At 49.8% G+C, this 13823-nt stretch overlaps 1 protein-coding gene across 1 annotated transcript; it reads left to right on the top strand.

The window, feature by feature from the left end:
* Positions 1-112: 112 nt before the first annotated feature.
* On the top strand, positions 113-13246 carry apex1 (APEX nuclease (multifunctional DNA repair enzyme) 1). The gene is made up of 4 exons (XM_073029243.1): positions 113-520; positions 1026-1234; positions 3587-3779; positions 11969-13246. The coding sequence occupies exons 1-4, from the start codon at positions 490-492 to the stop codon at positions 12481-12483; spliced, it is 948 nt and encodes a 315-aa protein (XP_072885344.1). The 5' UTR covers positions 113-489; the 3' UTR covers positions 12484-13246.
* Positions 13247-13823: the final 577 nt, after the last annotated feature.

The following is a 13823-nucleotide window of genomic DNA, read 5'->3' as shown; positions in this document are numbered from 1 at the left end:
GGGGCAGTGTCGGTGGAGATCAAAACTGGTGCAATGTGGGTAGATGAGTGATAGAGGAACAGTGTTAGTGAAGTGAGGCAGTGAGGGGAGGTGGTATCTTTCGAAAACCCTCGGAGGACCGGCAGAGGGGGAGCGCTGTCGGCGGAGGACCGGGGGGGGAGGAGCGCTGTCGGTGGAGGACCGGGAGAAGAGGGGGAGCGCTGTCGGCGGAGGACCGGGAGAGAGGGGGAGCGCTGTCGGCGGAGGACCGGGAGAGAGGGGGAGCGCTGTCGGCGGAGGACCGGGAGAGAGGGGGAGCGCTGTCGGCGGAGGACCGGGAGAGGGGGATGGCGGAGGTTCCCAGGAGCGGCGCTGTTTGGGGAGACGAGCTGCCTGCACCTCGTGGCCGGACCTGATTTACCCCCGTCTCCGCTCGGCGGCCCCGCTTCAGTTCTGTTCCGCATCTCTGGTCTCCTGCTCCGGTTCCTCGGAACCACCCGCAGTTGCACAATGCCAAAACGGCGGCAGGAGGCGGAGACAGGTGGGTGGGGAACAGTCCCCGGACTTTCCCACTCCCCATAACCCAGGTCTCCGCCTCTTCCTCCCCGGCCCACTTACACTCCCCCTCCCCATCCTACACCCCTTATCACCCCACTTACCCTCCCCGCCCCCATCCTACACCTCTTACCCACCCCTTCCCTACCCCACACCGTCTCCCTCCCTGCACCACCTACACTCCCCTACTCCCTTTCCCTCTCCGCCCCACTTACATTCCCCCACCCTACCCCACCCCGTTACTCTCCCCTCCCCACATACACTCCCCCACCTACCCCCGTTACCCTACCCATCCCACTTACACTCCCCCACCTCCTTATCCTCTCCCCACTCACCCACCCCACTTAAACCCCCACCCCACCCCCTTGCCTCTCCCTCCCACTCCCTTCTCCCCCACACCCCTCCCTTTCCATTCCTCTACCTCCCTCTCTGCCCCTCCTTCTCCCCTATTTTTTTTCCTGCTATTATTTTACCCTCTGAACCTTCCACAGAACCTCCTACCAAGAAGGGTCGAGGTTCGGGCAAGACCAAGAACAAGGACGAGGCCCCGGCCCCAGCCCCAGCCCCCCCTGATGGCACCGGCACCTTCGAAGACAGTCCGGACCAATCACTGACCCAGGACGGCCAGCCCAGCAACCTGAGGATCTGCTCCTGGAACGTCGACGGGCTGCGGGCCTGGGTCAAGAAGAACAGCCTTGAGGTAGGGGAGGTCCAGTGAACGTGGATCTTAATAGATATTTGGAGGTAGGGGGGTCGGGTGAATTCACTGTACTCAGTGCGTGGACTGACAGAGGCTAAATGCCATTTGCACCATTTTCAATGAACTATGTGTCAGAAACGAGCCACGCTCCCGAATAATGGCTTCAAGACAAATTCAAGGAAACAAAGTTTATTAACAGTTCTGCAGAGCTGGGTGCCTTCAGAGAAGGGAACCCTGAAACTCACAGGGCTACAGGTTTTATCCTTCTTCCTTACCCCTCCCCTCCCTGACTCGGGAGGTACACAGTGTTTTCCCATTCCATATTTGGAGTTGTTTTTTTACACATTTCTGTAAAACAATAGTCCATATCTCAGGACTTCAATGATTCCACAAACAGTTAATCTTGTCAGGGCTTCTGCATTCATAATTAAATCACATTTGTTTACTGACTTTAACCCCGACATAATTAAATCACATTTTTTCTGCACCGACCCCCAACCTCTTTCAGAAACGCACATCTTAATTTACTTCGACTCTCACATATGTACTCATAGGTCCTTCTGCATCTATTGCCCTACTGTTAGTGGTATGAGGACACTTTCCAAAATGCATCACCTCCTACTCGATGGTACTGAAATCCATTTGCTATTCCTCAACCCACTTCCCCAACTGATCAAAGTCCCTCTGAGATCACCTTCACTAAGTCCCTGCCACCCACAGAGTTACTGGCCTGCTTGCTTTCAGCCCATTAGGCTGCTGGGGCAGAGGGCAGCAATGAAGGTCCTCAATCTCTGTGGTACTGTTACTCGTCATGGTTTCTTGAAATAACCAGGAGACGCAGAAGATTCTTCGAGAAGTTTAAGCCTTTATTTGCAAACAAAAGCTGAGACAATTAATGAGCGTGTCACTAATTGTCCGCAGAGCCCCAGTTCACAGTATTCTTTATAGTAATTTCTTATCTTAGTCGCATTAGCATATACTTGTTCCAGTGCCTTGACTGGTTCCCATACCATCACACCACCCCATAGCCCATACTTGCTCTAGTCTACTCCCTGGAACACGTGTCCCCCTTCCTGGCTTTGACTGGTTCCCATACCATCACACCACTCCACGATCCCGTCTACCACCATTATCTCTACATGCTTATTTTCACTGTTAGCTACATTCTCAAGGCATTGATGTGTTCAATAGTACAGAGACAATACAGAGATTACATTCTGGCTAATAAGTTGGATACATAGTAAATATAAGGCTGGTTTCTCACTGTTAGCTACTTTCTTAAGGCTAGCTACATTCTTAAGTCACTGATGTGTTCAATAGTACAGAGACAATACAGAGATTTAATTCTGGCTAATAAATTGGATACATAGCAAATAACAAACACAAGGCTGGTTACATAGTTTTGGTTACACAGCGAACAATGCAATTTTATTCTCCAATACTCACAGATGTAGAAGGATTCCTCTTTACTGCTTCTGTAACTACTTTGACCCATCAGGGGCTGTTAACCCTGAGCTGACTGTTGGATCACTCTTAGTCTGACCTCTACCCTTTGACCTTTTTGGTGTGGGTGACCTTACCAGGAGCCAAACCACAGGTCCCTGACTCCAGCCAACACAGGTCTCCGGGTCATTGAGGCACGCGAGCCTCCAAACCCTACGACAAGTTTGTGGTCCATTGGAGGACAAAATTACTGATCAAACCGTAGCCACTCGCATTTAAATCATTGACATAAGAAAGAGATAGCGAGGGTCCCAACATCAACTGCAGCACACCATTCATCACCGACCTCTGTTCCAAGAATCAACTTGCAATCACCGCCCTACCTCCGAGCCTTTTCCGAATCCATCTTTAACTCACTCTCCCTGGACTCCATGGGACCTGGCCTTCCAGACCAGCCCACCGAGCGGGACCTGGTCACGGGCCTTGCCGAAGTCCAACCGGACGGCGTCCATTTAGTTTTGCCCGTGTCTACCTGTCTGCTCACCCCTTCTGAATAAGGTTCGTCGAGCATGACTTCCCACACACCAAACTACGTTGACTCCTAATCAGACTCATGTCTGTCCAAGAATTCCCTTCGGCCGCTTCCCCACTACTGATATCAGGCTGGCCAACCTGCACCTCCCCCAGCTCGCCCTTTCTACTTCTGCAACGACAAAATCTGCTGCGACTGGGGAGGGTTGGCGTCGGTGTAGGGCTGGCGTGGAAGGCAGTGCCTGAGGTAGCGCTGCGCTGGGGGTATAAAAGATAAGAGACCGGTTTTACTTGTTACGTGAACATCGAAGTTTTACAGTGAAGTGCATCATGCACACTGGGATCTGCTCTCAGTGTCCCCATTTCAACCTCTCGCAGTGGGTCTGCTCCGAGAATCCGGATGTCCTGTGCCTCCAGGAAACCAAGTGCTCGGAGAAGCAGGTGCCTGAGCAGGTGAAGGACCTGGCCGACTACCCCCACCAGTACTGGGCCTCCTGCCAGACCAAGGACGGCTACAGTGGTGTGGCGATGCTCTGCAAGACCAAACCGCTCAACGTCACCTTCGGAATCGGTGAGTATCCCGCTGCCCTCTCAGTGGCACTGTGAACCTTCGTCCGCCTCCCTCCGGTGTATGAACCCCCGTGGGCCTTTGTGTCTGTCCATACTTATGTGCAGTGTCCAGTCTGTACATAACCTCAATGGACCAGTCACTACTGTAAACGTAAATTTACCGGATCAAATAACGACAGCACAAAAGATCGTTACTTATCTTTTCACCGGTTTATTTCTTCGAGCTCAGCCGGTGACTGAACTTGGTCCCGACTTAAGGGGAGAAGCGTTCTAGACAATAGTAGGCCATCCGGCCCTTTGAGCCAGCACCGCCATTCACTGTGATCATGGCTGATCATCCACAATCAGTACCCCGTTCCTGCCTTCTCCCCATATCCCCTGACTCCGCTATCTTTTAACAGCTCTATCTAACTCTTTCTTGAAAGCATCCAGAGAATTGGCCTCCACTGCCTTCTGAGGCAGAGCATTCCACAGATCCACAACTCTCTGGGTGAAAAAGGTTTTTCCTCAACTCTGTTCTAAATGGCTTACCCTTTATTCTTAAACTGTGGCCTCTGGTTCTGGACTCCCTCAACATCGGGAACATGTTTCCTGCCTCTAGCGTGTCCAATCCTTTAATAATCTTGTATGTTTCAATCAGATCCCCTCTCATCCTTCTAAATTCCAGTGTAGACAAGCCCAATTTTTCTCATCCCTACGGCAGTTCAACAAGTTCACTGTTCCAGAAGTGTTACAATTTATAAGGCCACTGATACGAAAGAACAATCAGTTTGATAGACACTCCATCCACTTTAATTGAAGAAAGGAATGTCCTACCTGGTTTATTGGAGCCAAATATAAGAACATCCACCAATTTATGTTTTAATTAAGAAAGGAACATCCTGTCTAATTTCCATCAGGTACCGCCTTTTGTCAAAACCAAAAGGTGTGAAAAATATGGAGACATCTTATGTGGATCTCTGTGAACTTTAACCCTTATCTTGCTCCAAAGAAGCAGCTGTGAGACATTATTCAAACACACTGCGGTTACTCACAAAATACACAGACATAGTCAGTACTTAACCCATTATTTACAGGAATCTGAGAATTCCCCCAATTCCCTTAAACTTTATCGTTCCCTCCTTTTTATCATTACATGATAACTTTTCAGAATAGATTGTTGCTTCTACATGATACAAAACGTACCCAGCATGTTCCCGGTTCTACTTGCTTAGCGTAGGTATGGTAGAGGGACAGAAAAGTGTTAGCCTGGGAGCCTCCCGAAACAGGGGCAGGTCCCGTTAGGGTAATTAAAATCATCATTAACCATTATTGCCACTTTGTTGTCTCTTCAGGTGACAGTATCATGCAGCATAGTCCAAACAGGTCCTGGGGAGTGGCATTATACATCAGAATAGTACTTCGAACATACTGAGCAAATTGGGCTGGTTTCTCCTTATGATCTGGGGCCTGATTCATTATCATTATCATCTCCTGGGGTTTACAGGGGACATATTCTTAAATCGTTGGTGGTTGGTTGCCCCCCTCACCTGCTCAGGGATTGGGCAACTGCCTAATAGGGCACTGCTGTTGGGGACTCAGTTGGATTCCTCCAAGTTTATCACAAAGTTCAGACTTCCCCTCGCCAGAATCTCCTGGCCAGGATCCCCTCTGGGTTTGTTTTCTGGGAATTATCTTCACTCGCTGCGCCACATTTCGACCATTCAGGGGCTTGGTGTGGTGGCAGCCTAGGGTAACATCCCCACTCCTCATCCCTATCGGTATCTTCCGAATCATCAAAAAGAGTCGATATGCCAGACATGGGCACGGGATCCCGATCAGGCCTCAGGGTTTTCCACTGTCGTCGTTCTAATCCTTCCTGTCTGTCCATATCAGCCTTTGCCTGCTTATGCTGCCTTTCCTGCTCTCTTTCGTTGCCTATCTACCCACTCACACTCTGCCTTCAGTGCCTCCCAACCCTTGGGAGTCCCTTCTGCCGTACATACCTCTATCACATGCATTATTCCTCCAGCTGGCCGGTGAGGTGGTATTCCACTTAGTATCGGCTCTATCTTCCCACTCTTTAATCAATAATTCCCACTTTTTAGCGCAATTTTTCTTCCAAATTAAATTTACTGCTTGTTCACAAGAGGTTATATCCCAAGTTCCACCCAGGGGCCATGTATCATTTCCCAGTCGCTTAGTTAGTGCAGCACTTAACATCTGAAGATCCTTGTCCTTATCTGGTATTTGCTTACACATACTTTGAAGGGGAGTTCCCTTTCCAGCTGTATCAAGGGCCTGTCCCTTTCTGCCGGTTATTTTTATTTGTCAAGTCAAATTAAGTGTATTTAAAAACAACCCACGTCGACCAAAGTGCTGTATAAAGCAAAGCAAGTAGCTAAAATCACAAATACACGGAACACAGACAAACCAACGAGGCAAACAGCTGATAGGCACAAAATACACAACACAAGGGCCTGGGCACGAGCCAAAAAATAGTCACTGTTTATGCCACTGGGTGAGAAATTTAGCCAGCCTGCCTCCCCGCCGTAATCAATTTCAACCAGCCGTTATTATCAGGAGGCAGCTGATATGGTCAAATCCGTCAGGTAGCAGTGGACACCTCTCCTGACCAGGGTCCCCAGTCCCGACTCTTTCCTTAAGAACAATACAGAATACCCATTGTCACCCGCAGACTTTAATTCTCACAAAAACTGCTAGCCTATTTTCCGTTAATACTCGCAAAAAAACAACTCTTACCTACTCTGGAGGCCTTTCCTCCTTTGCCCTGAACTTGTCTCATTAAATTTCGACCGGCCATATTTCCACTACCATAGTGAGGATTTTACTGGGCTGCCGGTCTCGTATCATTTTCAAATTTCAACTGGCCGTATCTTGAGGCATGCACAACCCCTTTTCCGAAACATCAAATTTCAACCGGCCATATCCTGTCACCCGCAGCTACGTAAAGGAGACAACTGCTTACCTTAAATCCTGTATCCAAATGGGTCGTCTGATCCCGTCAAGGTACCGGTCTCAGTGGGTGAGAGACAGAATGCTCGGTCGGACACGAGTAGCCGGAGGTAAACTACCTCGGGGCATCCTGCCTCTCAATTGTGTTTGATTCAAGCCCCCTGTCACTTACTCGGCCCGGAGAGACGTTCCCTATGTTGGGATCCGAGTCACGGCACCAAATATAAACGTAAATTTGCCAGATCAAATAACGACAGCACAAAAGATTGTTACTTATCCTTTCACCAGTTTATTTCTTCGAGCTCATCCGGCGACTAAACTTTGTCCCGATATCAGGGGAGAAGCATTTTCATCCCTCTGGTGGTTCAACAAGTTCACTGTTCGCCTTCCAGAACTGCTACAATTTATAAGGCCACTGATACGAAAGAACAATCAGTTTGATAAACATTCCAGCCAAGTCAATGGACTATTGATACGAAAGAACAATCAGTTTGATAGACACTCCATCCACTTTAATTGAAGAAAGGAATGTCCTACCTGGTTTATTGGAGCCAAATATAAGAACATCCACCAATTTATGTTTTAATTAAGAAAGGAACATACTGTCTAATTTCCATCAGGTACTGCCTTTTGTCGAACCCAAAAGGTGTGAAAAATCAGGAGACATCGTATGTGGATCTGTGTGAACTTTAACCCTTATCTTGCTCCAAAGAAGCAGCCATGAGACATTATTCAAACACGCTGCAGTTACTCACAAAATACACGGACATAGTCGGTACTTAACCCATGATTTACAGGAATCTGAAAATTCCCCCAATTCCCTTAAACTTTACCACTACCAGGCTATTTCATCCCGATGGGCCAATCACTGCCATTCTTTATAACACCATTCAACCAATTAATGTCATGCTATATAACCCTAGGTGATCGATCGCTACCTTTGTTTTAACCTGGTCGACCAATTGCTGCTCGTGATTGGCTAATCACTGCCATTCTGTAGCTTAACACAAAATGGGCATTCTTAAGGTAGGCAGTGAGGTGGGTGAAGGTGTACAGGGACCAGCCTTGGTTCATGGGGCACCGTGTACAGTTCTATAGAAAGGAGGTGATTGTCCAGGGGAAGGAGCAGAGGGGATTTGCCACTACATTGCCTAGGGCAAAGTATCTGTACAACTCTTCAGAGAGGTGAAAGGACACAGACTAGTTCAGATCAGATGGGTGAGGAGCTCCCTGTAAATCAGCTTCTGGGTTCTGTGGGTCAGGGAGGAAGACACTCCACGTGCAGGGGTTATAGCACAGCAAGCCCATTCCCTCAGCGAGAAGGACACAGCATGGGAACAGGCCCCTCTGCCTACGTTTGACCCATGTCCCTCTAAGCCTTTCCTATCCATGTACCTGCCCGTGTCTTTGAAATACTGTTAGCTTGTTCCAGATACAGGCCGCACTCTGGGTGAAAAGGTGGCCCGACAGGTTCCTATTAAATCTCTCCCCTCCCACCGTAAACCTGTGCCCTCTAGTTCTTGATTCCCCAACCGTGGGGAAAAGCGACTTGTGTGCATACACCTTGTCTGTGCCCCTTGTGGTTTTATACACCTCTCCAGGGTCACCCATCAGTCTGAAGAATAAAGACCCAACCTCCTCCTGTAACTCAGATCCTCAGACCCCGACAACATCCTCATAAACTCCCTCTGCACTCTCTCCATCTTAATAGCATCTTATCTGCAGCAGGGCGACCAAAACTGAAGACAGTGCGGCCTCGCCCACATCTCGTACACCTGTACTCTATGTCCTGACTGACGACGGCCAACGTGCCAAACGCATTCTTCACCACCTGTGACTCCTCTTTCAGAGAAACGTGTATTTCTGCTCATGGGTGCCTTCGTTCCACAAAGTTCCCCAGGGCCACTGGGGAAGTCCTATCCTGGTTTGTCTTCCCAAAATGCAACACCTCACCCTCAGTCACAGAGTTACACAGAACGCAGACAGGCGCTTCGACCAAACCGGTTCTTGTCTGACTGTGCCACACAGCGAGCTACTCTCATCTGGCCATGCTTGGCCCCTGACCCTCTAAACCTCTCCTATCCATGGATCTACCTGGAAGGTTTACAAGTGTTACCAATGTGCCCGACTCAACCAGTATTTCTGGCAGTTCGGTTCAAATGTGCACCACCCTCTGTGTGGAAAAGCTGCCCTTGATGTCCCTTTTCAATCTCTCACTTCTGACCTTAAACCTTTGCCCTGTTTTTAGCATCCCCTTCTTGGGGAGAAGAATCTGTGCTTTCACCCTGTCTGTGCCCATCGTGACCTTGTATACCCTATCGGGTCTCCCCTCGATCTCCTACATTCCAGGGATAAAGTCCAGGTCTGCACAACCTCTCCTTGTAACTCAGTCCAGACACCATCCTGGTAAATCTTTTCTGTACTATTTCTAGTTTAATAATATCTACCCTGTAGCAAGACTCAACTGTACACAACACTATGATTGTGGGTTCACCAAATTCTTGTGCAACCACAAAATAGCGTCCAAAGTCATGTTCTTAGTGCCTGAGTGCTGAAGACCGACGTGACAAATACCTTCTTCACCACTCTTTCAGGGAGCGATGCATTTGCACTTTGAGGCACCTCAGTTCCCTAACGTTCTCCAGGGTCCCACCGTCCACTCTGAGTGCCCTACTCCGACTTGACCTCCCAAAATGTAACACCTCACACTGGATTGAAAACCGTTTGCCAATCCTCAGTCGACATCATCGTCACAGTGTGCCCTGTTGTTTGGCGTGGGCGATCGTGGCCTTTCCATAACCATGATTGTTCTTGGCAGAGGTTTCTACGGAAGTGGCTTGGCCGCCTTTTGGGCAGTGTCTTCACAAGACGGCTGACCCAGGCCATGATCAATACTGTTCAGAGATTGTCTGGCGTCAGTGTTCGCATAACCAGGGCTTGTGATGTGCACCGGCTGCTCGTATGACCAAGCACATAACCTGCTGAAAAGATACCCCTGTCAGGTTTCATAACCTTCTACTCACTGTCTATAACACTATAGTGTCATCTGTAAACTGGGTACTAATCATCGAAAGTTTCCCCGGTGTTCAAATAGCGGACCTTCCCCCTGATTCTCACAGCTATGATTCTTCCCTCCCTGTCACTTGTAAAACTGCCATCTTCTTTCAGTTCCTTTATCTCTGCCACATCTGCTTTCAGGATGAGGCTTTTCATTCCAGAACTAATGAGATTTCCTCCTCCAAAGCCGGGGCTTTCCTTCCTCCACCATCAACGCTGCCCTCACCCCATCCACACCAGGGATAGGGTTCCTTTTGCCCTCACCTATCACCCCACCAGCCTCCGCATCCAGCCCACTACTCTCTGTAACTTCTGCCATCTCCAGTGGGATCCCACCACCAAGCTCATCTTTCCCTCCTGGTTCTTATCCTGGCAAGCAAAACAAGTGCTCCTCCCTCAGGGCCCCAAAACAGTCCTTCCAGGTGAGGCGACACTTCTGTGTGTCTGTTGGGGTCATCTACTCTATCCAGTGCTCCAGCTGTGGCCTCCTCTGTATCGGTGAGACCCAGTGTTGATCGGGAGACTGCGTCGCCGAGCACCTACGAAAAAAGCAGGATCTCTCGGTGGCCCCCATTACAATTCCACTTCCCATTCTGACATGTCAGTCCTTGGCCTCCTCTACTGCCATGATGAGGCCACGCTCAGGTTAGAGAAGCAACACTTTATATTCCAGCAACACACACAAAATGCAGCAGGTCAGACAGCATCTATAGGGAGAAGCGTTGTCCTGACGAAGGGTTTTGGCCCGAAACATCGTCTGTACTTCTCCCTATAGATGCTGCCTGGCCTGCTGCGTTCCACCAGCATTTTGTGTATGTTGCTTGAATTTCCAGCATCTGCAGATTTCCTCGTGTTTGCTTTTTGGTGCCATGGAACCCAACCATTAACCAATTCCCCTCTACCACCACTCTCCTCTGTCTAGCAGAATTAGTCCTTTTTAAACCCCTTTCTTTCTCCCTAGGCCTCCCGTCCCATGATCCTTTCGCTTCTCCAGCTTTTCCCTTTTGCCAATCACCTTTCCGGCTCTCAGCTTCACCCCACCCCCCTTCGGTCTTCTCCTATCATTTTGCATTTCCCTCTCCCCCCCCACTACTTTCAAATCTCTTACTATCTTTCCTTTCAGTTAGTCCTGACAAAGGGTCTCAAGGGTCTCAGCCCGAAACGTTGACAGCGCTTCTCCCTATAGATGCTGCCTGGCCTGCTGCGTTCCACCAGCATTTTGTGTGTGTTGCTTGAATTTCCAGCATCTGCAGATTTCCTCGTGTTTGACTTTATATTCCATCTGAGTAGCCTCCAACCCAAAGCATGAATATCGAATTCTTGAACTTCCGGTAAAATTCCCTTATTCCCGTTCCCTTTCGCCATATCTCCTTACCTGCCCATTACCTCCCTCTGCCCTTTATCTCTTTCACCAGTCGACTTCCCAGCTCTCCACCTCACCCCTCCCTCTCTCCCAATTTCACCTATCACCTTGTACTTCTTCCTCACCTCCTCCATCTGCTTACTCTGACTTCTCATCTTTTTTTTCCTGGTCCTGGTGAGAGGATTTGTCCCAAAACGTCAACCTTGCACTGTCTTTCACAGATGTTGCCTGGCCTGCTGAGTTGCTCCAGTATTTGGATTTCCAGCATCTCCAGATGTTCTTGTCTTTGTTACTACTAACCATACCTTGTACATTCACGCCCCAATCATTGATATGGATTATAGACAACAAAAGACCCAGCACTGACCCCTGTGCAACTTCACTAGATGCGGGACTCCAGTCTAACTCTACTTGCTACGACTGAGCCAATTATGAATCCTATTTGCGAACTCACCCCCGAATGTTAAACTACATTTGCCTTTCCTCTGCACACACATCCAGCCGACCAAGATCCCTCGCTAAATGCTGCTCAATACACGTCCACATTCTCGTTCACTCTCCTCACTCCCTCCCCACCCACCGTTCCCCCCCGCCCCTTCCCACCAATTCCCCTCACACACTCCCACTCTGTCTTGCATGTGCAGAAACACTTGACTGAGAGTGGAATTGAATCAGGGTCAGCGGGTTTAGTCCCGGCTTCACTTCGACCCTGTGCACCCAGTCCCAATTGTTGCAATAGTCCTTGGGAGCCAGTCCTTGCCCTGGTAATGGTGCTTGTGAGCCAATCACCTTGTGCCTTTTTGCCCGGTTGCTAGGAGTCGAGGAGCACGATGAGGAAGGCCGGGTCATCACCGCGGAGTTCAGCAAGTGCTTCCTGGTCACGGTCTACGTACCGAACTCTGGCCGGGGGCTGGTGCGGTTGGATTATCGCAAGACATGGGACAAGGACTTCCTTGCCTACCTTAAGGGGCTGGAGAGCAAGAAGCCACTGATCGTCTGCGGGGACCTCAACGTCGCCCACCAGGAGATCGACCTGAAGAACCCCAAGAGCAACAAGAAGTCGGCTGGCTTCACCCAGGAGGAGAGGGACGGCTTCAGCACCCTGCTGTCCGAGGGCTTCGTGGACACCTTCCGGCACCTCAACCCCGACGTTCCCTATGCCTACACCTTCTGGACCTTCATGGGCAACTGCCGGGCCAAGAACGTGGGCTGGCGGCTGGATTACTTCCTGCTGTCCCAGGCTCTGCTCCCCCAGCTGTGCGACAGCAAGATCCGCTCCAAGGCGCTGGGGTCTGACCATTGTCCCATCACCTTGCTGATGGCTCTCTGAGAACCCCGCCAACCTCGCCTCGCCCTGCTGATGGCCCTCTGAGGCCCCAATCTGTCCCCGTCAGCCTCCCGTTACCTTGAGGCCCTAGTGGCCTCTGCCACCAACTTCCCATCATCCCGACACCTCCGTCCTGCTAATGGATCTCCAAGAGCCTCACCGCCCTCCCCGTCCTGCTGAGGTAGACCCCATCCATCCATCACCCCTCCCCCTCAGGGATGCCGGGGTTTGTCCAGTGTCCAGTCACCCTGTGAGACCCCTCCATCACCCAGCGACCCTTCCCCATCACTCCCGTTCAAGCACCAGAGCTGGGAGACCTTCGTATTGTTGAAAGGAGGTGGCCAAGAGAATCATGCCCAGGTCAGCTGTGGCTTTACCACTTGGGGTACAGTTTACCCTGGGAACAGGTGGGGGTGGGGTATCCTGGGTTCAGTTTGGGCATGAGGTTGGGGTATGGTTTGCCTCAGGGAATAGTTTGAAATGGAGGTCCCTGCGTTTGGACAAGTTTCTCCTCGTTGGGTTTGATCTCGCCACCTCTTTTAAGCAACATGCCGGCTGGGTTTTTTTCCTGAAACGTCGTTTTACAGGAGCTGCATTTCTGCGGCTGTGGTCCGGGGAGGCTGTCTGGGAGAGCAAGGTCCTGGTTTAAGTGGAGACGTCCCCTCTACTGTGGTGTAACTCAGCACCGGGTGCTGTTCAGTGGTGCTTTTGCTTGAAATGTGTTTGGAACCGGATCACGTTAATAAAACAGACCCATTTTTAGAAATGTCTCGTGTATGTGTGTGTGTGTGTGAATGGAAAAGAAACTATTCATTGCTCCTCGCTCTGCAAATGCTGACGGTTTTAAGCACTTTAGATCGATTTTAAATGTGACCCCCACTTCCCCCAGCCACAAAGCAATGCCCAGAACTGTCCAGCAAAGCTTGGCGAGGACTGCATTCATGCAGAGCAGTAACCCTTCAGCATTCAGGCCGTATGCCTTTAAACCAGGGGTTCCCAACTTACTTTGTGTCATGACCAATACCATTAAGCAAGGGGTTCATGGACCCCAGCTTGAGAACCCTTGCTCTGAACCTTTCCTATCCATGTACCTGTCCAAGAATTTTTAAATATTGTTAATGTGCCTGCCTCAACCACTTCCTCTGACATTCCACATAAATACCACCCTTTGTGTAAAAGAAAAGTTGCCCTTCAGGTTCCTATTAAATCTCTCTCCTCCAACCTTAAATCTGTGCCCTCTAGTTCTTGATTTCCCCAGCCCTGGAGGGGGAAAAAAAATGTGTTCATGCTGTCTATACCCATCATAAGCCTATGTGGATTCCTAATCTCCCAAGAAAAAGGAC

Source organism: Hemitrygon akajei, chromosome 25 (genome assembly GCF_048418815.1).
Source record: "Hemitrygon akajei chromosome 25, sHemAka1.3, whole genome shotgun sequence".
Classification (NCBI taxonomy): domain Eukaryota; kingdom Metazoa; phylum Chordata; class Chondrichthyes; order Myliobatiformes; family Dasyatidae; genus Hemitrygon; species Hemitrygon akajei.
This window is presented reverse-complemented; position numbering and strand designations above follow the sequence as displayed.

Bases quoted from the DNA above. Each gene is read 5' to 3' on its own strand.
- apex1 (XM_073029243.1), top strand. From the start codon at position 490: ATGCCAAAACGGCGGCAGGAGGCGGAGACAG. The intron at 1,235-3,586 runs GTAGGGGAGGTC...AACCTCTCGCAG, and splicing joins TCAAGAAGAACAGCCTTGAG to TGGGTCTGCTCCGAGAATCC. The intron at 3,780-11,968 runs GTGAGTATCCCG...CCCGGTTGCTAG, and splicing joins CAACGTCACCTTCGGAATCG to GAGTCGAGGAGCACGATGAG.